General features: G+C 58.6%; 1 protein-coding gene across 2 annotated transcripts; it reads right to left on the bottom strand.

The window, feature by feature from the left end:
- Positions 1 to 84: 84 nt before the first annotated feature.
- ELP6 (elongator acetyltransferase complex subunit 6) lies at positions 85 to 14,675 on the bottom strand. 2 transcript variants are annotated; one of them, XM_041408316.1, is made up of 7 exons: positions 14,587 to 14,675; positions 11,258 to 11,336; positions 9,225 to 9,295; positions 4,182 to 4,309; positions 3,207 to 3,399; positions 1,649 to 1,795; positions 85 to 851 (listed from the first exon to the last, which is right to left on the bottom strand). In XM_041408316.1, exons 1-7 carry the CDS (start codon positions 14,638 to 14,640, stop codon positions 723 to 725), a joined length of 801 nt encoding a protein of 266 aa, XP_041264250.1. In that variant the 5' UTR covers positions 14,641 to 14,675; the 3' UTR covers positions 85 to 722. The 2 variants fall into 2 exon arrangements, with proteins under 2 accessions (XP_041264250.1, XP_041264249.1); XM_041408315.1 differs by lacking the exon at positions 1,649 to 1,795 and adding an exon at positions 1,327 to 1,473.
- Between the last annotated feature and the right edge of the window lie 11,197 nt (positions 14,676 to 25,872).

Raw genomic sequence — 25,872 nt, 5'->3', positions numbered from 1 at the left:
TTCCCACCCAGAGATCTGGGCTTACTTAATCACTGTACCCTTACCTCACTGCAATTACGGATTATTAATAAAAATCCTGCTTCACACAGGCAGGTCGTGTAACTGCTCACAGGGATTGGGATGAGGAAGCAGCGGCTGAGACAGGCTCCCAGAGGGGTTTATCCAACCACAAAGGCCAGGATGAGCTTGGGAAGCCGCAGGGGATAAAGCCCAGGGCTCAGCACAGCCAGGTGAGGGCTATCCACAGAGCTGTGCATTTGCCAACGGCACGGAAGCCGGGAGTTGGGCAAACCTCTGCCAGCCGGAGCTGGGAGCAAGGAGGGGATTGCGCCAGGCTCCCGGACCATCCCTGCCCCACCCGCTGTGTGTCATCTCCTCCTGTGCCAGCGGGAGGGAAGGGTGCCCCTCCGTGCAGTGCCGTGCCGTGCCCCACACCGGAAGAGGCGAGGCAAGGCACGCCCGGCCCGCAGGGCACCCCCTGCCTGTATTTACATGCTCCAAGGGCCATTCTTGCAAGTTCTCGCTCCCTTTCTTGGCCTGAGTGTGTTGGGAACGGGGTGGGAGGACCCAGGCGGGCTGATCCCACGTTGGCACCGCTTCCAGGTGTGGCTGAGCTTCCCTCCCGGGTCAGTTTGCCGCGCTGCTCCTCTCAGCTGAGAGGTGCTGGTGGTGCTCTTGCAGAGGCAGGGACTGACACTGCCAGGCTCTGCGCTGTCACAGTGTCACAGGACTGCAGCCGACAGCCCCGGTGCGAAAAAGGTGACGTTCCTGTCCTGGATCTTGTACTGGTAGACCCGGACCACATCCTGCTCCGCCGCCTGCCGCAAGGACAATCTCTCGATTATCTTAATCTGCAAAGGGAAAGGAAAAGGAACATTGTCCCTCTGGCTGCCCAGAGCAGCCTTGGCCCCAGTGCCTGTGGCTGCCCTGCAGGGAAGGGGGGGCACTGATAAATAATCCACCAGGAGCTGCCTGTCCCTGTGCCTTTGTGGCAGCCCCTGATGAGGGATCACACAAGTGTCAGCACCCTCGCAGCCCTGCAGAGATCACCACAGGCCAGGCTCAGATGCACCATTTGGGGAAAGTTCCAGCAAAGGTTTCCCTCACCCCGGGGTTGCAGCTGCTGTATAAACCCTGGAAAGCTTCCAGAGGTGGGGAGTCCCAGATGGCAGGATGTCCCTGAACAGCCCCGCAGAAGCAGTGACAGCTGGGTGCTCCAGCAGATCCTGGTGCCCACGGGATTAGTCCTTAACCACACTGCAGCCTGGGCTGTCTCCCACAATCCCTGTGTTGGAGGTGGCAGGGACACGCTCTGCTGTGCCTCACCTGCCCGTGAACATCCCTGCAGAAGCCAGTGGCCAGCCCCTCTGCCCACAGGATGAGGTCGCTGTGATGACACAGGGAGTTCACAAGCAGCTCATTCTCCTCATCTTCCGAATCGTCGTTGCTGTGAACCAGCACCACGATGTTCCCCTGGAACGGGAGCAGCAGGCAGGGATGAGCCCCTGGCTGGGCCTAATCCTTTAGGGGAAGGATGGGAGGGTGGCAACAGGAGTTTTCACAAACAGCCCATCTAAGCTCCAGCTTGGTCTGAATTCCGCCCCGGGGCCTGCAGTGCTGGAGGTGGCAGGGTTCTGCTGTGCCTCACCTGCCCGTGAACATCCCTGCAGAAGCCAGTGGCCAGCCCCTCTGCCCACAGGATGAGGTCGCTGTGATGACACAGGGTGTTCACAACCAGCTCATTCTCCTCATCTTCCGAATCGTCGTTGCTGTGAACCAGCACCACGATGTTCCCCTGGAACGGGAGCAGCAGGCAGGGATGAGCCCCTGGCTGGGCCTAATCCTTTAGGGGAAGGATGGGAGGGTGGCAACAGGAGTTTTCACAAACAGCCCATCTAAGCTCCAGCTTGGTCTGAATTCCGCTGGGAAAATAACCAGCAGCTGCTAATGGAGAGGCTGGACATGGCCCAGCCAGAATCCCCCCTGTGGGCAGCAGGGATGGGGGCTTCTGCCCCTCTGCCCCACCCAGGTGAGACCCCCCTGCAGAGCTGCCTCCAGCTCTGGGCACAAACCAGAGGTGTCCCTGCCCACAGCACACATGATCTTTACGGTGCCTTCCAACACAGGCCATTCTGTGACACACAAACACTGAAGAGCTCACTGTACACTATGTACACACACATATATATGTAAGGTGCAATCTAAAAATACCTCCAGCCTCTGTGAGGAGACAGTGGCTCAACCAGTCTGTCAGGCTGGGCAGATGGCACTGACTGAATTCAGAGCAGGTAAATAAAGAGGTGGCCAAAGGGCTGCAGCAGTGCTCACACCCTCACAGCTCTGACAGGGAGCAAACACCTCCCCAACACAGCGACTCTATTAACATCCATCTCAAGAGACTCTGCCTCAGCCCATGCGAGTCACCAGTGACTGAAAATAACATGAATTCTCAATCAATTAAAATGTACTTTAAGGCTTCAGAACACCTCAGACAGAAATAGCAAAGTGTTAGCGTGGTTTATCAGCTTTTTTAGCTCTTTGGAGGTAAAAATTCTCTGCAAGCAGATCATCCCCTGTCAGCACATACAGCCCAACACCCCATGCCGTGTGAGGTGCAGGGTGACAGCACCCAACACCACTGGCTCATTCCTCACTCCTGCAGGGAAGTGCCCAGGGAGGGGACACTGCCTGTGGTGGCAGAGCTTGGATGTGACTGTGAGCACTTCTGGCTGTGGTTCTCTCAGGAGTCCCCACATCGCTGGGAGATCTCTGTAGATCACCACCCCACCTCGGGGACCAGCCACACTGGAGGGTGGTGGGAGTAGGGGCTGGTGTGCCCCCGAAGGGGCCCTTCATTTCTGTCCCCTGTGAGACTCACCAGCCCCTCACATGACCCGTTTCCACACAGGGGTGTGAGCCAGGAGCTCCAAAAACCACCATTTTACACCTCAAATCCCTGTTCATACATCAGAGACACACAGAACCCTTCTCTGGGCAGCATGTCCCAGGAATCCAGCTGAACAGGAGCCTGAACAGGTACTCAGGGACCCACACAACCCCCAAGAGTGGCCCCAGAGCAATGATCTGAACTCCTTGGACAGCCACAGCCTTTCCAAAACCTCAGCATGGTGATACAGAAAGAGCAAAGGAAGGCAGGCTCTGCTCTGGAGGCTCTGTGCACAGGCAGGGCCCAGGGGGAGCAGTACCTTCAGCTGGCAGCACAGCCACACACGGCAGTAGTGGATGAAGTCCAGCACGGCCACCGGGGCAGCCCCCAGGCTCAGCAGGACACTGAGGTCATCCACCAGCAGCACGGGGCCTTTCCAGGAATCGCCGCCAGCGGCACTCAGGGACACCCGGACAAAGTCAAACAAGGCCCGCAGCTCACGGGCGCTCCCGCTGGAAGACACGAACGAGGCGTCAGGGCCTTGGCACCGCGCGTTCCCCTCCTCACCCACTGCCCCAGAGCGGGCATCACCAGCCTGTGCCCTCCCTGCCGGCCCCACTGCTGTGACAGCCACCTCCTCACTGCCCTTCAGCCCTGCTCCTTTATGCCTGCGTGCGGTGAAACCCTCCTGCCCTGCTCCAGGCATCGTGGGATGGTTTGGGTGGGAAGGAAACTCAAAGGCCACCTCTCTGCCATGGCACGGACACCTTCCGCTATCCCAGGCTGCTCCAAGCCCAGTCCAATATGGCTGGACACTGCTGGGGAAGTGTTTGGCCTTTGCTGAGCTTCCCAGGGAACATGGAGAAAATGACATGAGAATAAATCCAAAAGCCAGCGTGGATAAAGCAGCACTGCTCTCTGGGATAAGAATAAAACTCAAATTCATGAAAGAAGGGAATAAAACCACTTGGCTGGGGTTTCATTTGACACAAACCTGTGGAATGCTGAAGTAAATGTTGCTCTAGACCTGTGACATGCTTAGCAATAAGGATGGGGGTGGAAGTTCCCCTAAAATTCTGGAAAGAGGGACAGGATGCCCCCCTGAGCAGCAGTGAGGGACAGGCAGGACACTTAGGGGGATGTGCACAATGCTGGTGCTTCCCTTCACTTGGTGTCCAGCTGAGTCCTTGGCCCTGGAGGGGAGTGCAAAGGGCAGCAGGAGCCAGTCCTGGACCTCGGGTGGTGCCCTTGGTGGCAGCAGAGGTGAGGGGGAACACTCCATGCTCAGGCTCACCTCAGAAACTGCAGAGGACTGGGCTGTCCTGGCTGCTCCTTCTCCCCAAACAGGAGGTCCAGGCAGGACTTGAGGCCCTCCAGGAAGACAAGCTGTCCCCGCTCCTTGGCAGCTGCCAGACTGACTCCCTCGAGAGAGGAAAACATCAGGTTTCAGAGTGAGCACTTATGGAAAATGGTGCACACAGAGCCACGTGGGTCAACAGCCAAATTTTCATTCTTATTTGAATCAAATCTCATCTAAACGTGCTGATAAAGTCAGTGCTTCAGGGATGAAATGGGCACTTCTGTTACAGTCACCGGTGGCATATTCACTCTTCTGTACTTTGCCAGGAGATAACAAAAACACACTGTGATTTGGGGGCTCAAACATCCTGGAATTCCTTCTGGGAAGCCAGCTCGGTGTGCACATGCAGGGATAGAATGACCCAGGCTTTCTCCAAGAGCCTGCTTTGAGCAATTCCTTCACCTCCCTCCCTGGGAGGTGAAAGCTTTTGTTTTTCACTATCTCCAGATCATGGCTGTGGCAATGAGGGCTGAGCCTGGCACGGCCTGGATCCGGAGAGCGCCGTGGGCTTGGCATCCCCACACTTGCACAACACCTGGAGAGAACAGCCAGGGCTCCCACGGGAAGCTGCTCCACTTGGAGGAGGAGGAGGAGGACCACGACAAACGCCTGGGGCTGCCACTCACACTCAAACTCAGCTGGCTCACAGCCCTGCCTGGCGGTGAGGCCATGTGCTGGGAATGTCCAGCTCCAAGGGAGACATCCCACAGCTGCAGCAGACATGGAGAATCACAGAATCACAGCTGGAGATCACAGAATTCTAGAAAGCTTTGGGTTGGAGGGATGTTTACAGGTCATCCAGTTCCACCCCTCTGCAGGGACACCTTCCACTGGACTAGGCTGCTCCAAGGGCTGAAGGAGCTGGGGGGGCTCAGCCTGGACCAGAGGAGGCTCAGAGGGGATCTTCTCACTCTCCAGTTTATTCTCAAAAGGGTGGTCAGGGACTGGAAGGGGCTGCCCAGGGCAGTGGAGGAGTCACCATCCCTGGGGGGGATTTAAAAGACTTATGGCTGTGGCAGTTGGGTTAGTGGTGGGGGTGCTGGGGGACAGGGGGACACAATGATCCCTGAGGGCTTTCCAACCTCAGTGATTCCATGATCATGTGCAGTACAATTATTTCCTGGAGGATTGGACTAGGTGACCTTTTCAGGTGTCTTCCAACCCAAACTATTGCATGTCTATCTTCCCAGGCTCAATTTTGCAGCACTATCAACTTTGCAACACGGATATTAAGAATAATCTGAGGCCTGACTGAACTCCCATCTGCTGGCATCTGCTCCCTGATTTTAAATGGAAGCTGCCTGGACTCCCAGCCCTGGGAATCCTGCAGCCTATGAAGAATGCTTCCTCTGTTTTCCTTCTACTCAGCTGGGAAGGAACGTATGCCTGAATGCTTACCCCCTCTTCAGACTCCCCCTACAAGGCAATAGATCTTTTTGGGCACTAGCCCTCAGTAACAGCTTCAGAAATAGCAGCATTATTGTGCAATTCTGAGCACACACGATGGAAAACTTCCTGGCCAAGGACAGAACCACCTCTATGTGGCAGGTGAGGAGCAGGGAACAGCCAGAAAATGAATACCTGCCATGCCATAAAGAAGGGCTGGGCTGCACAGCAGCCTCACAACCCTCAATCCCTCAGGGATTTCTGCAAGAGAAGTGTCCCCCCCTTCAGAAGGAACTCAGTGCTGTGACACCAGGGCCTGCCTGGGTGACAGAGAAGGGCCACAGCAGCCAGGGACAGGGTGACTGTGTGTCACACCAAGAATTCATCCCCCTCAGTGCCATGCCACGGAGCCAGCAAGTCCAGCTTCGTTTTCCAGCAGGGGAACAGGTCCCAGAGAGAGACCCGAACTCACCCACTGCAGTCACCTGCCACAGCAAACCTCTGCCCGTCTCCCTGCCGGCAGCCCACCCAGTGTGACCTCTGGAAGCACAGGACACATCAGGCAGCTTGCAAAAGTGGGATAAGTGCTCAAAATGGCCAGCGGCACCTTCCTGAGTGCACAGACAGGACTGATATCCCCAGAGCAGAGCCACGGCAGTGCCCAGCACCCAAACAGCCTGAAAGCTTTCACTATGAGCCAGCATCCAGCTCCATTGCCCTGGAGCACAGGACATTATCTCTGGCACGCTGTCAGCCATCGACCCAGCCCAGGAATGCTCCTGCAGCAGCAGCTCAGCTGCTCCTGTCCCTCTGGGGAGCTGCTGGAGAGTGGTGCCCCCCGGGCTGCCAGCAGGGACAGCCCCTCAAAGCAGAGCTGCCACCCACTGCTGGCCATTCCATAGGGAAAGGCAAAACAGCGGAGGGACAGAAGGAACGGAGAGTGCAAAGCACAGGGAATGAGCTCATCAGCAAACACAGCTGTGGGACAAAGTGTGGCCATCAGCGATCAGGCCACACCACTGTGAGCTCGGAGCAGGGGACAGGAGATGGGCATCAAACGGGGACAAATCTGGTTTTCCTGTAAAACAAAACAAACTTTGTACAAGTGAGGGTGGGAACACCAACCTGGCAGGGTGCCCTGCTGCTGCTTGGCCTGACATAGCCCTGCATGTTCTCTGCAAGGTCAGGGCCAATAACATTGACACTGCCTTAACATGAAGTGTGGGTCCTCGGGGAAAGAGGACACAGGCACAAAAAAAGCCAGGGAAGGTTTTCCTGCAAGTAAAGATACATCCCTGCATTTAGCTAACACATAAGGAAGTGGTTTGGGACTTGTATAAGCTGGCACACTGGGAAAGCAGCAAGTCCCTGGAAGCATCACCTCAGCTGTGTATAAACATTCACTTTATCACCACACAGAGTGTTACAAGTGCCACTGTACAATCTACCCTGACTCCAGGAGCCTCCTCCTGGGGCTGGGACTACCCTGCTCCCAAAGAAACTGGGGCATTGCTCAGTTCTGAAGCTCTTCCAAGGGCATAATCACAGTCACAGAATCACTGAGGCTGGAAAAGTCCTCTGAGCCCATCCGGCCCAGCCATTCCCCCAGCACTGCCAAGGCCACCACCAACCCATGTCCCCAAGTGCCACATCCACAGGGATTTTAAATCTCTTCACCAATGGGGACTCCAGCACTGCCCTGGGGGGCAGGATATTTCCCAAAATCCAGCCTAAACCTCCCCTGGCAACCCTTGAGGTCCCTGTTCCCTGGGAGCAGAGCCTGAGCCCCCCACCACTGTCCCCTCCTGTCAGGAGCTGTGCAGAGCCACAAGGTCCCCCCTGAGCCTCCTTTTCTCCAGGCTGAGCCCCTTCCCAGCTCCCTCAGCCCCTCCTGGGGCTCCAGACCCTTCCCCATCTCCGTTTCCTGGACTCACACCTGGGGACTGCAAAAACTGTCCCCAGGACTGGAGGCACCTCAGCAGTGCCAGCACATGGGCACTGCCCTGGGCCTATGGCCACACCATTACTGCCCTCCAGTAAAGATCTACAGCAGCGAGTTCTCAACCAAATTTGAGTGAAACTACCCAGCCAAGAGCCACCTTTCCTGAGCCTGACGTGTTCACCTCTGCAAAGAAGGATTAAAGCAAAGAGAAGATGTGATGGAAACTTGGATATAAATAACTGATGTTGCGACCTCCAGCTCCTCAGAGCTTGGGAGGAATTCACAGCAAGGACCACAGGGGCACCTACGAAGCTGCAAGGCAAGAGTGACTCAGAGCTGAAAGCAGCTCAGCGCTTCTCTGAGCCGTGCTTATCACCTCCTTTGTGGCAGCCACCTTTTGTTCGTCTATCAGACAGCAAATCGCCCCCATTTGCATCGCACGTGTGCTCCAGCTAATCCTCCTGTTCTCTCCCTCCTCAGCTCCCAGCCAGGGAGATGTCAGCAGCTCCCATTAAGCGCACTTCGGGAAATCTCGGCGTTAGGAAACACCCTGACTTGAGGAACAGGCAAGGATCCCGTATTTAAGAGCTGGATTTCCTCCCACAGCGGCTGCTGTGCCCCATTTCCTGCCCCGCTCTGCAAGCTCCCTCCACGGTTTCCTCCTCTCTGCACCACAAAGGCCAGGACAGCTCTGTGCTCGTGGGGGGAGGCTTGCTCAGCCAGGAGGATCGGCTCTGCAGGGGAATCACACCTTGAGTTACAGCTCCGTGGGGGAACGCCGTGTTTGCTGTGCACCCCGGGCCGCTGATCTCCTTTCTAAAGGTAAAAACTGAGCAGTAAGTAAAATACAAGTCGTTTAGCAGCACCATGTTTGCAGTGGGGAATACAATACCTGGTGCCTCGGCACCTGGGACTCTTTAGCAGCAGCAGTGCTGCTGGGATTCGCAGCAGAACCAGAGGGAGGAGCAGTGCAAGCCCTCATCCCTTCAGCCCTGGAAGGTCACCTGCACTTCCCACCTGGAGCATTTCACCTTGGAGTGTTGTACAAAGAGCTGAGTGAAGCAGTTTGGAGCTCAGACAATATGCTGACATGCAGAATTACCCTGCCTGCTTTGTCTCTGTTTCCTCATTTCAGAGCACACATAATCCTTGTCCAACTCAGCATGGGAAGCAAATCCCTAGGAATTTACCTGTGGCTCCTCACAGAGCTCGAAGGGATGGCTCAGCCCAGAGGCCAAGCAAGACACACAGGGTGTCCTTGTGAACAGCCCTCCATCCCAACAGGAACCTCAGGAGCTTCTGCAGGGGTCCTGGCAACACTGACACCACAGCATTTACCTCTCCAGGGGATTAAGGAACCTCCATCTACCAGTCTGTGCCTGTCTGGGGAACAGTGATCCCCAGCTAACACTTCTAAGCACAAAGCAAGCAGCTGTTCAGCTCTTGGCAGGGCAGAGCCCATGGGGCACCTTGCAGCCAGGTTTCTGCCCAAAAGTGCTCTTTATCCCCATCACAGGAGCACCAATCCTGACTGTCCCCATCAGACCTGGAAACATTTGCTCACACACGGTTCTTATTCCCCATTCCCATTCTCTCCCACCCACAAACTACCCGGATCCATAATAATGGACCTATGCCCAGAGACTCACCAGTTTCTGTGCCACGATGCTGTAGTGGCTGAAGGACTGGAGCAGGGCCACAAAGCAAACCTTGCAGCCAGCTGGGGAGGGACAAAAGCACACATTAGCAGTTCCACTTTGCAGCTGACATTACCAAAGCTCATAAATCACAGCAGCCAGGCCACAGATCTGTCTGGAAGGACCTTGAAGTGATACAGGTCTAGACAAACCCTGCTTTGCTTTCAATTTTCACCCTTCTAGGGGATAACCGCATCAGTGAATATGTTTAAAAAGAGAGGGGAAAAAGGAAAAAGATGACTTCAAAAAGTGTAAGGCCACTTTTCTGCCTCATGCCAGGCCAGCCTGGGGACCTCCTGACCCTGTTTGCTGGCGTGACAGTAAGGAGGCCAAGGGCCAGCTGTGACACTGAACTACTGAAACTACAGACAGGCCAAAAATTCCCATTTTGGCTCTCACAGGGCAAGTGACCTTGACTGGAAAAACACAGGACGGGGAATTGTGTCAGACGCCTAAATAAAAAGTGATTTTGGAACGCAGTTTGGGTATGAACATAATCAGTGTTTGTTGGACGTGGATTTCAAGTAGAACAAGTCAGTGGCCCCAGATGAACCTTCAGATCTCCCAAAGGTTTTGGGCACCAAGGGGGTGCTGCAAACAGGGAATAACTGCAGCTGGGCTGGAGAGGGGCAGGTGACAGCAGCTCACAGGCCCTGAGACACGTTAATACCCCACAGGGCTGCCCACCCACCAGGGATGGAAGGCTTTTCCCAGCACACAGGCAGCTCTGGACAGCAATCCCCAGGGCACTGCTGCTGTGGGGCAGCACCAATCCCCAGGGCACTGCTGCTGTGGGGCAGCACCAATCCCCAGGGCACTGCTGCTGTGGGGCAGCACCAATCCCCAGGGCACTGCTGCTGTGGGGCAGCAGCAATCCCCAGGGCACTGCTGCTGTGGGGCAGCAGCAATCCCCAGGGCACTGCTGCTGTGGGGCAGCACCAATCCCCAGGGCACTGCTGCTGTGGGGCAGCACCAATCCCCAAGACACGTTAATACCCCACAGGGCTGCCCACCCACCAGGGATGGAAGGCAGCCAGCACACAGGCAGCTCTGGACAGCAATCCCCAGGGCACTGCTGCTGTGGGGCAGCACCAATCCCCAGGGCACTGCTGCTGTGGGGCAGCACCAATCCCCAGGGCACTGCTGCTGTGGGGCAGCACCAATCCCCAGGGCACTGCTGCTGTGGGGCAGCAGCAATCCCCAGGGCACTGCTGCTGTGGGGCAGCACCAATCCCCAGGGCACTGCTGCTGTGGGGCAGGACATCAGCAGAGCCCAAGGCAGTATCTGACAGGTCTCTGAACCATTCCCACTGGTACCAACCCACCTTCCATGGGATTTCCTTCAGTTTCCCTCTGTTGCATTAAGTACAAAATATTTCAAAGCAGGGTGAAGGCCCAGTTGAGGCAGTGGCAGTTCTGGGGCCACAGTGTCCTCATGCCATGCCATGCCCTGCCCAGCACTCTGCGTTCCCTTTCAGGTGTGACAGTACCAGAGCTGCTGGGCTGGTGGCTGTGCCAGCAGAAAGCTGGAGCAGTCCCCGAGTCGAGCGCCTGCTCTGCAGGGGCCAGGAGGTTACTCACAGGAGAAACTGCTCCCAGAAAAGCAATCAGAGGTCTTGCCAGGCTCTGTTTGTTTCTTGACTCACTCTGAGCTTATCTGTTATTAATTGGTCCTGATATGTGTAATTACATCATAAAAATGGAAGCAGTGAGAGAATTGCAGCGAACACCTCCCTGCCAGAGCCTGTGCGATTTACAACCATTGCCACAATCCATGATGAAACAAGATGCAGAATTATGGGATGTACCCAAGGATACAGAGGAGTCCCAAGAACAAGTCAGGACTAGGACCCATAAATCCTACCCCCAAAGCTTTGTGTTTATCTGAGCATAACTCACACTCTGCAGAACTGCCCTCTGCTCATGGGAACCCTGAGGGAACCTCCGAGGTGCCCCTGCCTCAGAGAGTGCTGCTGCTGACCCACCTCTGAGGTAGAAGGAGAGGAAGTGGTGCACCAGGAAGCTGCCATCTGTCCGGGTGTCTCGCAGCAGGGTGAACTTACCCTGGAAAAGAAGCAAAATAACAGAGTAAGGTGAGGGCACGTCTGTGCCCAGCAGGTGCCACGCCCTCCCCTGGCAACAAGAGAGGCACAGCTCAGTGCTCCCAGTGCTGCCACAGCCAGAGCCTCTGGTGCTGGCACCATCAAGGGGGTTCTGGGCAGTTTCCAGCTCCCAGCTTTGGCCCCTCTGCTCCAATTCACAGGCATCTTTCTTCTCCAAGTGCCAGGGGAAAAACAGCCCCTCACTCACTCCATTGCCAGCCCACTCTCCCCCTGCCACAGCCAGCGTTGCCAGTGTGTTTCAAATGTCAGCACCCTGGAGCTGCTGCTCCTCCTGTGCCCAAGCAGCCCTCCCTGTCCTCCTCCCTTCCAGGTTTACTTCCAGTGTGCCACCTTTGGGGTAGAAAACCTTATCACCAAAATTCTGTAGCGCAGCAGAGCTCTCAGCACAAGGTATAAACCTTGTTTTGATCAGGCAGGAAATTAATTCTGTTCATTAGTGCACACTCATTATCAGCCGCAGCCTCATCAAGGTGTTTGTTTCCATTAAAATCTTAGTCAGGATGTTTCTTTAATCAATACAAATCATAGATGAGCTGCTTGGAAACACAAAGAACTTATCAAAGTGGGAGGTTTTTCTACTCCCAGGAATAGAAAAAGCCCTTCGCAGCAACAAGCCATCTCCACACAGGCAATTCCCAAGCCATCCATCAGAACAAACTCCCCGGTGCCCAGAGCCTAAAGCGAATGGAACAGCAAATATTGAACGTGACTGCAGGGAATGCAGAGCAGAGCCAGGGCAGGGAAGCTGCTCTCCCTAAGCTGGAGTGAGAGCTCTTCCCCCAAAAAAGGGTTATGCCTCGATGGCCACTGCAGTGACAGGGACACCGCCCCAAGACGTGGATGAACCTGGAGTAGATCTGTGCTCAAACCCTGGAGTAGATCTGTGCTCAAACCCTGGAGTAGATCTGTGCTCAAGCAGCACAAACCCAGACATCCAGGGGTTTATCTTCTGCACCTCCACCCTCTCCAGCTCCCCTCTTCCCCACCAGAGCCCCGGGAAGAGCAGGCCGAGTGCTCCCTGCGCCCTCCCTGCAGGCTGTGCTGCACGGTGGGGTTTGTCACTCCGAGCACACAGCATCATTCCAAAGGCAAAGCCTTCCTCTGGCATCTCCTCCATGAACCGCAGCCCTTTCTGTCCGAGCGCTGCCCTCACGCTCTCAACACCTGCAGGCCGAAGCAGAAGCTGCAGCTACTTGTCAGGCACTGCCGAAATCCCTCGGCGGGGCCGCGGTGGGTGTCACAAGCCCGCGGTGACACAGCAGCTCCCTGCGGGGACAGCTCCCGTCAGGGCCCGGCCGCGGAGCCGTGGAAATCGGCAGCGGGAAGGCGAGGCCTGCGGAGGGGCTGGTCCTGTCACACAGCGGGGCTGGGAATCCCGGCACACCGAGGGGACCCGCGCACACACGCGCTCGTCAAAGCGGGTTTAATACCGAGTACTGCAGGAAGCCATTCCCCACTCCAGCACCGGGAACACCGCTCGCGGGGCGGGCAGCTCCCTGGTGTGACACCCGCACGGGAAGGGACAGCTCAGCCCAAGGGAATTCCCCACACGGACAAAGCCTTGGCCAGCTCCCGCCCTGGCTGCCAAGTCCAAATCTTGAGGCCGAATCTTGCGGTTTTGCTCTGTGGAATGTCCCGCTCACATCAAGGTGAGCTCCTTGCCTCAGAACCAAGCTCGTGGGTGCCCGCATTCCCGCTCATCCCACAGCTCCACCACCAAGCACACCTCAGAGCACAAACCCCAGCAGGCTCTCCTCCCTTAGTGTTTCATGTGCAACACCGACCACGGGGCTTTGGGACTTTGCACACCCACACTATCCTTCACCACCACCCGGCCCCAGCCAACACCTCCACCTGATCTGCTCTGAGCCCCAAGGGCACCATCCCAAATTCCTCTCGGCACTGTCTCCACTCCATCCAGCCTGACAAGGAATTTCCTCAGAAGCACCTTCCAGATCAAGGAGAAACCTCCCCTATTCCCACCACAAGCTGGTAGTACAGCAAGGGGGGAAAACTGGAGACAAAGGGGGAAACTCAGACTTAAAATAAATTATCACCCCAAACTTGCTTTTATTATCTAAGCTTGTGACTGTCAGGAAAAACATGGAGTGACATGCAGCACGTGGATAATTTGTTAATAATTACTGATGACACCGAGCTGGTGGTGTGGTCACATGCCAGGGGAAGGGATGGGGCATCCAGAGGGACCTGGGGATGCTGATGGAGTGGGTCCATGGGAGCCTCACAAGGCTCAACAAGGCCAAGTGCAAGGTGCTGCACCTGGGTCAGGACAGCCCCCAGAATCAGCAAAGGCTGGGGGATGGATGGACACATGGACAGAAAACAGATGAGCTGCTCCAGGCTGGGAGAGCTGGGAATGTTCCCCTGGAGAGGAGAAGGCTCCAGGGAGAGCTCAGAGCCCTGCCAGGGCCTGGAGGGGCTCCAGGAGAGCTGGAGAGGGACTGGAGACAGGGATGGAGGGACAGGACACAGGGAATGGCTCCCACTGCCAGAGGGCAGGGATGGATGGGATACTGGGAATTGGGAATTGTTCCTGTGAGGATGCTGAGGCCCTAGAACAGAATTCCCAGGGCAGCTGTGGCTGCCCCTGCATCCCTGAAGTGTCCCAGGCCAGGCTGGACGGGGCTTGGAGCTCCTGGGACAGCGGGAGGTGTCCCTGCACAGGACAGGAGGTGGGACTGGAGGAGCTTTGAGGCTCCTTCCAGCCCGAACCACTCTGGGACTCCATGACTGACATTTTACCTGCACACCTCTCACACAGAGCGAGGGTGTTCAGTTCCTGCGTGACTTCATTAGCACAAAACCTCCCTGGAAAAGCTACATTAATTAATTTAGTGTCCTAAATGACGAGTACCTCTAGAACAGCTCGCCGGCCCGGAGCAGTGCCCGCCAGCGGGTTTAACGCTCAGTTCTGTGTTTATTCCCCGCACGGCAGCACGGGCACAGCGCGGGGACAGAGCTCGGCCGCTTCTCAGCGGCGGATGCCGGAGCCAGAGCCGTGAGGGGCGGCGGGGAGCGGGAACGGGAGGTGGAAGGGCCGAAGGCGGCTCAGCTCTGGGACCGGCCGCAGCCGCCGCCTCCGTCTGCGGGGGCCGTGCCCCTCCCAGCGTGCCCCGCCGCTCCCGGCGGCCCCGGCCCGTCCCTCCCGCCCTCTCTCAGCGCCCTCTCACCGCGTCCGGGCGCTCCGGGGAGGCCCCGAGCAGCTCGTTCAGCTCCGCGAACATGGCGGGCGGCGCTGAGGGGCCGCGCAGGGCGGGAAGCGCCGCGCGGCTGCGCATGCGCCGGGCGGGTGGCGCCCCCTGCTGGCGGGGTGGGGCCGGAGCCGCGTGCGCGGGCAATTAACGGGGCTGGGTCGCTAATTAGTGGGGCTGGATCGGTAATTAACGGGGCTGGGTCGCTAATTAATGCGGCTGGATCGGTAATTAGCGGGGCTGGATCGGCAATTAACGGGAGTGGGCCCCTGTCCCACCGTCAATTAAAGCGGCTGGTTCCTCACCCGTGTGGTTAATTAAAGTGCTAAATGGGACTGGATCCTCATCCCATCGTAATTAACAGGGCTGGAGCTACATCCCATCATTAATTCATGGGACTGGATCCTCAGCCCAGCATCATTAACAGGGCTGGATCCCCATCCCGTTGTTAGGTTGTGGGGCTGGAAGCGTATCCCATAATAAATTCCTGGGGTTGGATCCCCATCCCATCATTAATTAACAGGACTGGATCCCTATGCCATCATTGATTAATGGGGCTGGATCCCCATCCCGTTGTTAGGTTGTGGAGCTGGCAGGACTGGATCCCCATCCCGTTGTTAGTTTGTGGGGCTGGATCCCCATCCCATCATTCATTAAAAGGGCTGGATCCCCATCCCGTTGTCAATTCCTGGGGCTGGATCCCCATTCCATAATAAAATCCTGGGGCTGGATCCCCATCCCATAATAAATTCCTGGGGCTGGATCCCCATCCCGTCATTAATTCCTGGGGCTGGATCCCCACCCCATAATAAATTCCTGGGGCTGGATCCCCACCCCGTTGTTAATTCTTGGGGCTGGACCCCCATCCCATCATTAATTCCTGGGGCTGGATCCCCATCCCATCATTAATTCCTGGGGCTGGATCCCCATCCCCTCATTAATTCCTGGGGCTGGATCCCCACCCCATAATAAGTTCCTGGGGCTGGATCCCCACCCCATAATAAGTTCCTGGGGCTGGATCCCATCCCGTTGTCCACGAGGGCACACCCTGGCTCTGGCTCCCGTTCCAGCAGCCCTGCTGGCCCCAGCTGCCTTGGTGGCACTGGTCACAGGGTGCCACCTGCCCCTTTCCAACTCCCTGTGTGCAGATTGAATCCATCTGGGAAGCATCTGGGACGCTTTGGGACACGGGGGATTTTTGAGGGGTCTCTTGCTCTCTCGCTGTTTCCTGTTTCAGTATCAGCACATTTGGGAAGTGCTGATCATGCTAAAAATGATCTGCAGTAACAGCAAATGTACAGCCCATAGCCACCAAAATCCACATTCTTTGGTGTCATTTTTTGCCTCTGAGCCCAAAATTGAGTTTTTTGGCACTTAATTCACCTTTCATTTGCACCAGCAAAGTTTTGTAACCTTTCATCATGAGTTTCATCATGGAAGCAGGGATTGCCCTGCTGAGAGATGTGCAGGAGCTGGAGAGGAGATTCTGCAGCCCAGGATGTGCCAGAGGGGCTGGAGAGAGGATTCTGGAGCCAGGGATGTGCCAGGGGGCTGGAGAGCAGGCTCTGAAACCAGGGTTGTGCCAGGGGGCTGGAGAGCAGGCTCTGCAGCCCGGGGTGTGCCAGGGGGGCTGGGGAGCAGGCTCTGGAGCCAGGGATGTGCCAGGGGGCTGGAGAGCAGGCTCTGCAGCCCGGGGTGTGCCAGGGGGGCTGGGGAGCAGGCTCTGGAGCCAGGGATGTGCCAGGGGGCTGGAGAGCAGGCTCTGCAGCCCGGGGTGTGCCAGGGGGGCTGGGGAGCAGGCTCTGGAGCCAGGGATGTGCCAGGGGGCTGGAGAGCAGGCTCTGCAGCCCGGGGTGTGCCAGGGGGGCTGGGGAGCAGGCTCTGGAGCCAGGGATGTGCCAGGGGGCTGGAGAGCAGGCTCTGCAGCCCGGGGTGTGCCAGGGGGGCTGGGGAGCAGGCTCTGGAGCCAGGGATGTGCCAGGGGGCTGGAGAGCAGGCTCTGCAGCCCGGGGTGTGCCAGGGGGGCTGGGGAGCAGGCTCTGGAGCCAGGGATGTGCCAGGGGGCTGGAGAGCAGGCTCTGCAGCCCGGGGTGTGCCAGGGGGGCTGGGGAGCAGGCTCTGGAGCCAGGGATGTGCCAGGGGGCTGGAGAGCAGGCTCTGCAGCCCGGGGTGTGCCAGGGGGGCTGGGGAGCAGGCTCTGGAGCCAGGGATGTGCCAGGGGGCTGGAGAGCAGGCTCTGCAGCCCGGGGTGTGCCAGGGGGGCTGGGGAGCAGGCTCTGGAGCCAGGGATGTGCCAGGGGGCTGGAGAGCAGGCTCTGCAGCCCGGGGTGTGCCAGGGGGGCTGGGGAGCAGGCTCTGGAGCCAGGGATGTGCCAGGGGGCTGGAGAGCAGGCTCTGCAGCCCGGGGTGTGCCAGGGGGGCTGGGGAGCAGGCTCTGGAGCCAGGGATGTGCCAGGGGGCTGGAGAGCAGGCTCTGCAGCCCGGGGTGTGCCAGGGGGGCTGGGGAGCAGGCTCTGGAGCCAGGGATGTGCCAGGGGGCTGGAGAGCAGGCTCTGCAGCCAGGGATGTGCCAGGGGGACTGGAGAGCAGGCTGTGCAGCCAGGGATGTGCCAGGGGGGCTGGAGAGCAGGCTCTGGAGCCAGGGGTGTGCCAGGGGGCTGGAGAGCAGGCTCTGGAGTCATGGGTGTGCCAGGGGGCTGGAGAGCAGGCTCTGCAGCCAGGGATGTGCCAGGGGGACTGGAGAGCAGGCTCTGCAGCCCGGGATGTGCCAGGGGGCTGGAGAGCAGGCTCTGGAGTCATGGGTGTGCCAGGGGGCTGGAGAGCAGGCTCTGGAACCAGGGATGTGCCAGGGGGACTGGAGAGCAGGCTCTGGAACCAGGGGTGTGCCAGGGGGGCTGGAGAGCAGGCTCTGGAACCAGGGATGTGCCAGGGGGCTGGAGAGCAGGCTCTGGAACCAGGGGTGTGCCAGGGGGACTGGAGAGCAGGCTCTGGAACCAGGGATGTGCCAGGGGGGCTGGAGAGCAGGCTCTGCAGCCCGGGATGTGCCAGGGGGCTGGAGAGGAGGCTCTGGACCAGGGATGTGCCAGGGGGCTGGAGAGCAGGCTCTGGAACCAGGGGATGTGCCAGGGGGCTGGAGAGCAGGCTCTGCAGCCCGGGGTGTGCCAGGGGGGCTGGAGAGCAGGCTCTGGAACCAGGGATGTGCCAGGGGGACTGAAGAGCAGGCTCTGGAGCCAGGGATGTGCCAGGGGGCTGGAGAGCAGGCTCTGGAACCAGGGATGTGCCAGGGGGACTGGAGAGCAGGCTGTGCAGCCAGGGATGTGCCAGGGGGGCTGGAGAGCAGGCTCTGGAGCCAGGGGTGTGCCAGGGGGCTGGAGAGCAGGCTCTGGAGTCATGGGTGTGCCAGGGGGCTGGAGAGCAGGCTCTGCAGCCAGGGATGTGCCAGGGGGACTGGAGAGAGGATTCTGCAGCCCGGGATGTGCCAGGGGGACTGGAGAGCAGGCTCTGCAGCCCGGGATGTGCCAGGGGGCTGGAGAGCAGGCTCTGCAGCCCGGGGTGTGCCCAGAGGAGGCCGGAGGCCGGGATGCCGCGCTGTGAGCATTAGGGGGCATCCCTCGATGGGATACGGGCACGGGAGCAGGGACGGAGGCGCTGCCGGGTCCAGCCCTCGGAGCAGCGCTGCTGAGGGACTCTTCTCCCGGGGGGCCGCGGGAGAAGGGGACACGCCTGGGCAAAGCAGGGCTGTGGCCATCTGGGGAAGCCCCTGGGCTGCAGATTCCTGGGAAGAGAGCGGTGGGAACACGAGAGCTGTTCCCTCGGTGTCCCCTCGCCTTCGCACGGATGATCCTGTGGGGAAGACGGCGGTGAGAGGGTTTGCCTGAGGCACCGCGGCCGTTCTTCTGCCCTCGTTCCCGATGTCCAAAATTCCCCATCCTGCTCTCCAGCCTGGCCCGGGGTCTCCGGCGTGCCCCGGAGCCCGCTGGCGCCGCGGCTCGCTGGAAGGAGCTGCCCCTCCGCCTCCCCTCGGTGCCTCCCGTCCTGCAAAAACTGGGGCCGAAAGCTTCTTTGAGCAGCCCGGATCGCTTGGCTTCTCTCCTCGCAGCCTTCGGAGCCCCCCGGGTGCCGGGCAGCGCGGGAGCCGCAGCCCGGGTTCCTCCCGGGACAGCCTGGCCCCGACCTAGCTCGGGACAGCAGGGCTTGTGAGAGCCCGTTCCGCCGGGCCGGGGGTCACCGGGCCCGGGGCAGCCCCCGGGGGTGTCCCCGGGGGGGTCCCCGGGGGTGTCCCTACCTGGCTGCGTTTGTGTGCGAGCGCAGCCGCCGCCCGGGCTCCTTTTCTGTGTGCGCTGTCACGTTTCCCTCCCCGTGGCGCTTCCCTCCCGGCTCCTCAGGAGCCTCAGAGCCCGAAATGCCTCGTAAATGAAACGTAAAATCCTCCCTTCTTCTCCCCACAGCGGGAAGGGGAACCAGAGCGGCATGCAAAGTGCGGCTGCGTCTCCCAAAACACCTCTCGTCCTTCCTAATATATTCCTTCCCACGTCCCAGGACTTGTTACCGTGCGAAGGCAGTGAGGATTTTGCTGTTAAAACTGGTGCCCCTTCCCTCCCATCTGCTCCGTGCCTATTTCCAGTATTTATCATGGAGCTGCTTCCCAGAGGAGCCATATGGGATCCATAGGTATCCACGCTGCTTCCAGTGAAGCCCCTATGGCAGAGCAGTGGGTGAAAAGCAATTCATGCCCAAAAGTAGGAAAAAAACCCACTGCAGAACAGATAAAACCAATTAATCCTGCAGTGTTTGAGGTGATTCCCAAGAGCCTGGCAGCGAAGGGGAGCTGAACCCACCAGGTTTCATGATGTGAGTGTGTGGAAAATGATTTTTTAGGGCGAAAACACTTTGATTTACCTCCTGTGATTGTTGCTTCCTGCTGAGCTATCCAGGATGGATTTTAGTGCACAAATCCCACTCCACCCCAGCAAAAGGAGGGTTTTCTTCTCCCGGGACACCTCGGCAGTTGCTGACACAATGCCGAGTGCTCTGGAGTCGTAAAAGATCACCAGAGCTGTGGGGCCAGCGAGGGTTAACGGGAGCAGATGTTGGAGAGTCAATGGCCAGGGAAGAAAAGAATGGGACACGTTCAAATCCCACCTCCTCAATGCCCGCCCTGACGCGGCAAAGAGCAGCTGGAAGGAATAATGGATGAGCTGAACCAGGTGCTGCATTTCTCTGCAGAAATGCGGGAGCCAGAGTTTGAAAAGAGCTGCTAAGGCAGGCGAGAGGTCCCTCCCTGCGCCACGGATCCGGTGGCACAGGCAGGCCTCCAGCCCTCCTGCCTTCCCTCTAGGAAAAAATCAGGGAAAACCTGTCTCTTTTGGACCTTCCCCTCTCCTTTGTCTTGGCAGGGCTGGGAAAAGTGCTGCCAGTGAAACCAAATCCTCCAGGTATTCACAAACTCTGCTCTGTCATTCTGCTGCACATCACGGAATAGCTGGGGTTGGGCTGCAGGGGCAGAGCACAAAGGATGGGACAAGGGAAATAAATACGGATTTAGATCCTGAGGGCACGATAAAACGGCTGGGACACCTCAGCTGCCTTTAAAAGACTCCAACAAAACCACGGAGCAGCATCAGTTCCCGTCTCCCTCCTTTACTTTCTCTTTCTACTGTTTGCCTGAGGCCAAATCTTCAGGATGGAGTTATTCTCCCCTCGGGGTATTCCTCATGCTGGAAGATTTCACAGGAGACTGATACAACTGGAAAATACAAGAAAAATAGAGGAAATGGATGTTTACTTTTTCCCATTTTAAATCTCACTTTTTTGCTTGCCTGTATCCGTATAAACAAATGGAGCAACTGTGAAAAAATGGTGAGGGCTGAGCTGATAAAGCTGCTCCGCACGCTCTGGCAGAGGGAGGGAAGGGCAGAGCTGACATTTCTGATGGAAGAAAAGCAGGATCACCGAGCATGAGGCCGGAGGGACCCCGAGAGGTCGCTGGCATGGAGCAGAACCTGCAGCCGGCAGAATCCGCTGAGCTCCGACCTTCCCCGGCAGATGATCCCCGTGTCACCCCGGCTTCCCCCCGGCTTTGTCCGTGCTGCTTTTGCTGATTGCCCCTGGCTGTGGAGAACAATTCGCCGCCTTCCTCGAGCAGGGGGGAAATCAGAAAAACAAACGGGTTCGGGATGCGGTTTTCAGCTCACCTTTGGAATTCACTTCATTTCGGAGCAAAACGCCGCTGGCTGTCCAGGAGGGATCTCCAGGCCTTTCCACAGGAGAATCCCTGGGAAATGTGCTGAATCCAGCAAGGCTGTCCCAGCTCCTGAGGATGGCAGTGAGCAGAGTGGGATTGAGGATGGCTGAGAGCCATGGGGGATCAAAGCCAGCAGGGCAAGCCCTGTCCCCTCTCCCAGACCCAGGTGCTGGGCCCCCTAAAGCCACTGCCCTCTGCCAGCTCCTCAGTGCCTGCTCATCCCTCACTCTTGCCTCTTTGGCCACCCCTTCTCCTCATTTTGCCCCATCCTGCTTTTCCCCTCTGACCACGCTTTGCAGCACTTCCATCTCCCCCTCCCTGCTCCTTTTTTCCTGCCCTCTCCTCTTCCCACTGATCCCATGTACAACACTCAGCAGCCTGAGCACAACAGACACCTTCAGAGATCCCCTTCTCCCCCACACCTGGATCGTCATGCACAGCTGGAGTCTGGAAGCTGCAAAAAGCATCTCTGCATTTTTTCCCAAATCCTTCCTGAAACCTCCTCTTTTCCAAGAGAACCCCACCAAGTTTGACTGGCCCTGTCTGCCGTGGCAGCCAGTGTTGTCTCACTGCTTCTCCGTGCTCCTCAGCCCACCAGATTGTCCCATCTGCCGTCTCTTGCCTCCATGTGAAATTCTCAGCTCTGACACCAGAGCTGCATTTTCACGCTGCATTTTTGTAGCTCCCAGCAAAAGGTGATGGAGACTCCTGGGTGCTCCTGCAGGATGGCTCCAATTCCTTTAATAGATGCAAATCGCACACACAGATTGAACCACTCAGTTCTGGAGTGGGTTGGGAGGGAAGGACCTTAAAGTTCATCCCATTCCAGGGACACATTCCATTATCCCAGGTTGCTCCAAGCCCCATCCAGCCTGGCCTTGGACACTTCCAGGGATTCAGGGGCAGCCACAGCATCTCTGAGCAGCTGTGCCATGGCTGGACAGCCCTTTCCATGAAGGGATTTGCCCAATATTCAGCCTGAACCACTGGCACAACTTGAGGCTGCTCTCCCTTGCCCTGTCCCTGTTCCCTGGGCACAGAGCCTGACCCCCCCAGCTGTCCCCTCCTCTTGTGGAGTCCTTCAGACACTGTTCCCATGTCTCCCTGGGTCTCCAGCTCTCCCCACTGCCCACCACTCTTTCCTGGATCTCTCTTTTTCCTGGACTTTCTCCCGTGGCTTCCATCTTTCCTTACATGACCCCAAACTGGCCCAGCTCTTGTAAACCGTCAGCCACCCCCTGTGCCACCAAACAGCTCCCAGGTGGCTTTAGCTGATTCCCACCAAACAGCTCCCAGGTGGCTCTAGCTGATTCCCACCAAACTGCTCCCAGGTGGCTTTAGCTGGTTCCCACCAAACAGCTCCCAGGTGGCTCTAGCTGGTTTTCTAATCACCCCAGGATGAGGTTGTGGGAGCCAGAAGCAGCCTGGGTGTGCTGTTTAACATTCCCATTTTTGCAGTCGCCGCTCTCTCGGTGGCAGCACAGCACCTCATTATTGTGGTGGGCATCTGCTGGCACTTGGCACCTCTCAAGGCTGGGGGGTTTAAGATGTTTTAAAGCAAGCCAGTGTTGAGTTCCCAGCCTCCTTTGCCAGCCGCCTTCCTCCTTCCCTGGGTCCAGACCAACACTCCCTTGCTCATTCTCCTCCTGCTGATGGAGCCTTTTCTTCTTCTCCTTAATGATTCCTCCCTATTTCCATCTCAATTTGGCCTTTCTGATGTCTCCCCACATGCTTACGCTCCTCTTGTAACTGTCCTTAGTAATTTGACCTAGTTCCCACTTCCCATAAACCTTTTTTCTCGAGCCTGAGGTCAGTGAGGAGCTTGTGATGCAGCCAGGCTGGTTCCTGCTCCGTTTCCTATTGGGATGGCTCCTGTGTGTGCTGCTTGCAGCGTTCCTTTGAAGTCCCTCCAGTTTCCTTTACTCCTTTCACTTCTAAACCTGCCTCCCCCCCGATCCTGCTTCCCGCTCCTCCAAACCTCCCTTGCCTTTATGTTTCCCTTTTCTCCATGAGGGGTGTGAGCTCGGCCGCTCCACGCTCAGCCTTGGCCCCTTTTCCTGCTGCCCCTGTGTCCCGAGGCAGCCTTGGTGCCGGTGGCTGGCTGTGCCCCCGCTGTCCCCATCCCAGTGGCACCATCAGCCCAGTGGCAGCGGTGACACGGAGCAGCCGCCGTGCCCAGAGCCAGCCCAGCTCCTCGCTCCCACACAGCTCACCAAGTTAAGAGGATTTCGCTTCTCTCCTCTCTTTAAAGCCAACACGGAGTGGGTTTAAGCGCTGGAATCGCTCCCTGTCGCAGCCAGGCTGCGGGTAGGGAGTAACTGGTATTTCCCAGCACTAAACGCTGGGATCCCGGTGCTCTCTGGCTGCACAAACCCCAGTTACAGCCCCTCCCAGCCAGGAGGCATCCCAGCGCCGGTGGGAGCACCACGATGTCACCAGAGCTGCTCCCAGGAGCCCCCCACAGTGACCCACAGGACCTGTCCCCTCCCAAACCTCTGGCTCGCTGCGAAGGGTCCCGGGGTTCCCCACACAATCCTCCTGTGCTGGGGTCAGCAGAGCTGCTCCCAGAGATGGTCCAGAGGGTTTGGGAATGCTTCCTCAAGCCTGACCCCGCTTCCCCTGGGAGCTGGTGGGACAGCAGGGGTGGGATCCATGCCACCACTGTGCTGTGTGTGACTGGAGCCACCGTGAGCAGAGCCCGGTGGTGCCGGGGTGGAAGATGGGGCACAGAAGCATCAGGCAAGGGAAGGGACACAGCCTGCCTCATCTTCCAAAAATTCACCAAGGGAAAGGGTGTGGGGGCAGCCCTCAGGCAAGGAAATGTCCTCAGAGGTGTCTAGAAGGGGACAAGGGACAGACATGGCACTGCCAGCTCCTGGAACCAGGGAGGGGCAGACCAATCTGCAATCCCAAGGGAGCAGCGTCCTGCAGCGAAGGCATCAGGCAGAGTTTGGGGTGTGTGGGGGCTGACGGGGACCACTGAACTGCTGCCACCTCCCTGTCCAGCCCTTCGTGCTCCTGAGCAGCATGGTGATGGGGACACTTGGCTGGTGAATCAAGGCTTGGTGGCTGAGCTGGGACTTGTGGCCCTTGAGGACTCGGCCAGCCATGGGGACTCTCAGCTGGTGAATCTGGGCTCAGACCATGAATGTGGGCTCTTGGTCTGTGAATGGGGGCCCTGGGCTGGGAACTGGGGCTCACTGGGGGCATCAGGACCCTGGGCTGGGAACTGGGGCTCACTGGGGGCATCAGGACCCTGGGCTGGGAACTGGGGCTCACTGGGGGCATCAGGACCCTGGGCTGGGAACTGGGGCTCACTGGGTGAAGGGGGACCCTGGGCTGGGAACTGGGGCTCATTGGGTGAAGGGGGCCCCTGGGCTGGGAACTGGGGATCACTGGGTGAATGGGGACCCTGGGCTGAGAACTGGGGCTCACTGGGAGGATCAGGACCCTGGGCTGGGAACTGGGGCTCATTGGGTGAAGGGGGACCCTGGGCTGGGAACTGGGGCTCACTGGGTGAATGTCCCCCAATGAATCCCGACTCCGGATATTTTGTCTCAGGCAGCCGGAGCCTGTCAAGGGAAGAAAGGCTCCTTGTCTCGGGGTCGTGGCTCTGGTCCTGTTATGTGTCTGCGAGAGAAAAGAGGACGGCAGAGAGGAGGACAGGCCACTGCCCATGCCAGCTCCCTTCCCGCAGCCCGTGCCAGCCCTTGCTGCCCATCTCCCCTCCCAGCAAATCAGCCAAGCATTGAAATTTAATAGCTCCGGCCTCTCTGCATCCCATGATCGGGCCTGTGATTAAAGCCCATGTGTCGCTTCGCTCGCTGGAGGCAAATTCCTCCGCAGGGCCGGTGACAGCAGCACGGAGCACGGCGCCGGCTCCTCGCCCTCTCCCGTGTCCGACCGGCACCGATGGGCCGGGCCGGGCCGGGCTGGGCTGGGCTGGGCTGGGCTGGGCTGGGCTGGACTGGACCGGGCTGGGCTGGGCTGGGATGGACTGGACCGGGCTGGGCTGGGCCGGGCCGGGCCGGGCCGGGCTGGGCTGGGCTGGGATGGACTGGACCGGGCTGGGCTGGGCCGGGCTCCTGTCCCCGACTCCGGTGACAGCAGGACGGAAAGGGCCGGGCTGGGCTGGGCCGGGCTGGGCTGGGCTGGGCTGGGCTGGCGGCCCCGGGACAAAGGGAGCCACAGCAGGGACACAGCCCAGCGGCAGAGGGGCTGCAGCGGCACGAAGAAAGGCTGTGCCCTCCCGGGGAAGCAGGAGCACACCGGGCAGGTGAGTAGGGTCTGGGGGAGTGGGAACAGCCCGGGGGAGTGATGGGGTCAGAGCAATGCCCCAGAGCTGGGGGACAGGACAAACCCTCCCGTGCTCCCAACCTGGCTATGAGCAGGAGCATCCTTAACCTGCTGGAATCCCCGTGACCCACTTTGGTCCTGATCCCAGTAAGTCCCTACAGCCCATGGGGGCGAGCTGCTGCAGCCAAGGATGGCTCCTGAATCCAGGACCCCTCTGTGGGTCATCCCTCACGGCCCAGACAGGAGCTGAGGAGCCACTGCCTGGCTTTGTGGAGGGCACTGTCCCACCCCTGCCCAGCGGCCACGCTGGGCTCCTTGGCAGGGACAAACAGGGGTGGCGAGGGAATGTGGGCACCATTCCGAGGTGGGCACCTCTGTGTGACAGGTCCAGGATGGATGGGCTGTGCCGGGCTTGAGGGTCTGTGCCGTGTCACCCTCAGCTCCGTGGTGACACTGTGCACGATGTGCTGTGCCAGTGCCACCTGCACAGTGCCACCAGCCATGGCGGGTGGGCTGTGCTGGGATGGAGGGGCTGTGCTGTGTCACCCTCCCCTCCATGGTGGCACTGTCCCCAGTGTGCTGTGCCAGCCTCACCTGCACACTGTGAGCCTTGGTGACACCCTGGCAGTGTCTCCCCAGGGAGTGTCTGGCTGGACAGACCCACAGGCGCCGTGAGGGAGGATCCCCGTGAGGAGCAGATGGATTCCAGATCCCAGCAGCCCTGG

Source organism: Onychostruthus taczanowskii, unplaced genomic scaffold (assembly GCF_017590055.1).
Source record: "Onychostruthus taczanowskii isolate IOZ18803 unplaced genomic scaffold, ASM1759005v1 scaffold3, whole genome shotgun sequence".
NCBI classification, from domain to species: domain Eukaryota; kingdom Metazoa; phylum Chordata; class Aves; order Passeriformes; family Passeridae; genus Onychostruthus; species Onychostruthus taczanowskii.
Note: the sequence above shows the minus strand (reverse complement) of the source record. Positions and strands in the feature narration are given on the sequence as shown.

Bases quoted from the DNA above. Each gene is read 5' to 3' on its own strand.
- ELP6 (XM_041408316.1), bottom strand. From the start codon at position 14,640: ATGTTCGCGGAGCTGAACGAGCTGCTCGGGGCCTCCCCGGAGCGCCCG. The intron at 11,337-14,586 runs GTGAGAGGGCGC...CTTCTTTTCCAG, and splicing joins CCCCGGAGCGCCCGGACGCG to GGTAAGTTCACCCTGCTGCG. The intron at 852-1,648 runs GTGAGGCACAGC...TTCCCTTTGCAG, and splicing joins GCAGGGATGTTCACGGGCAG to ATTAAGATAATCGAGAGATT.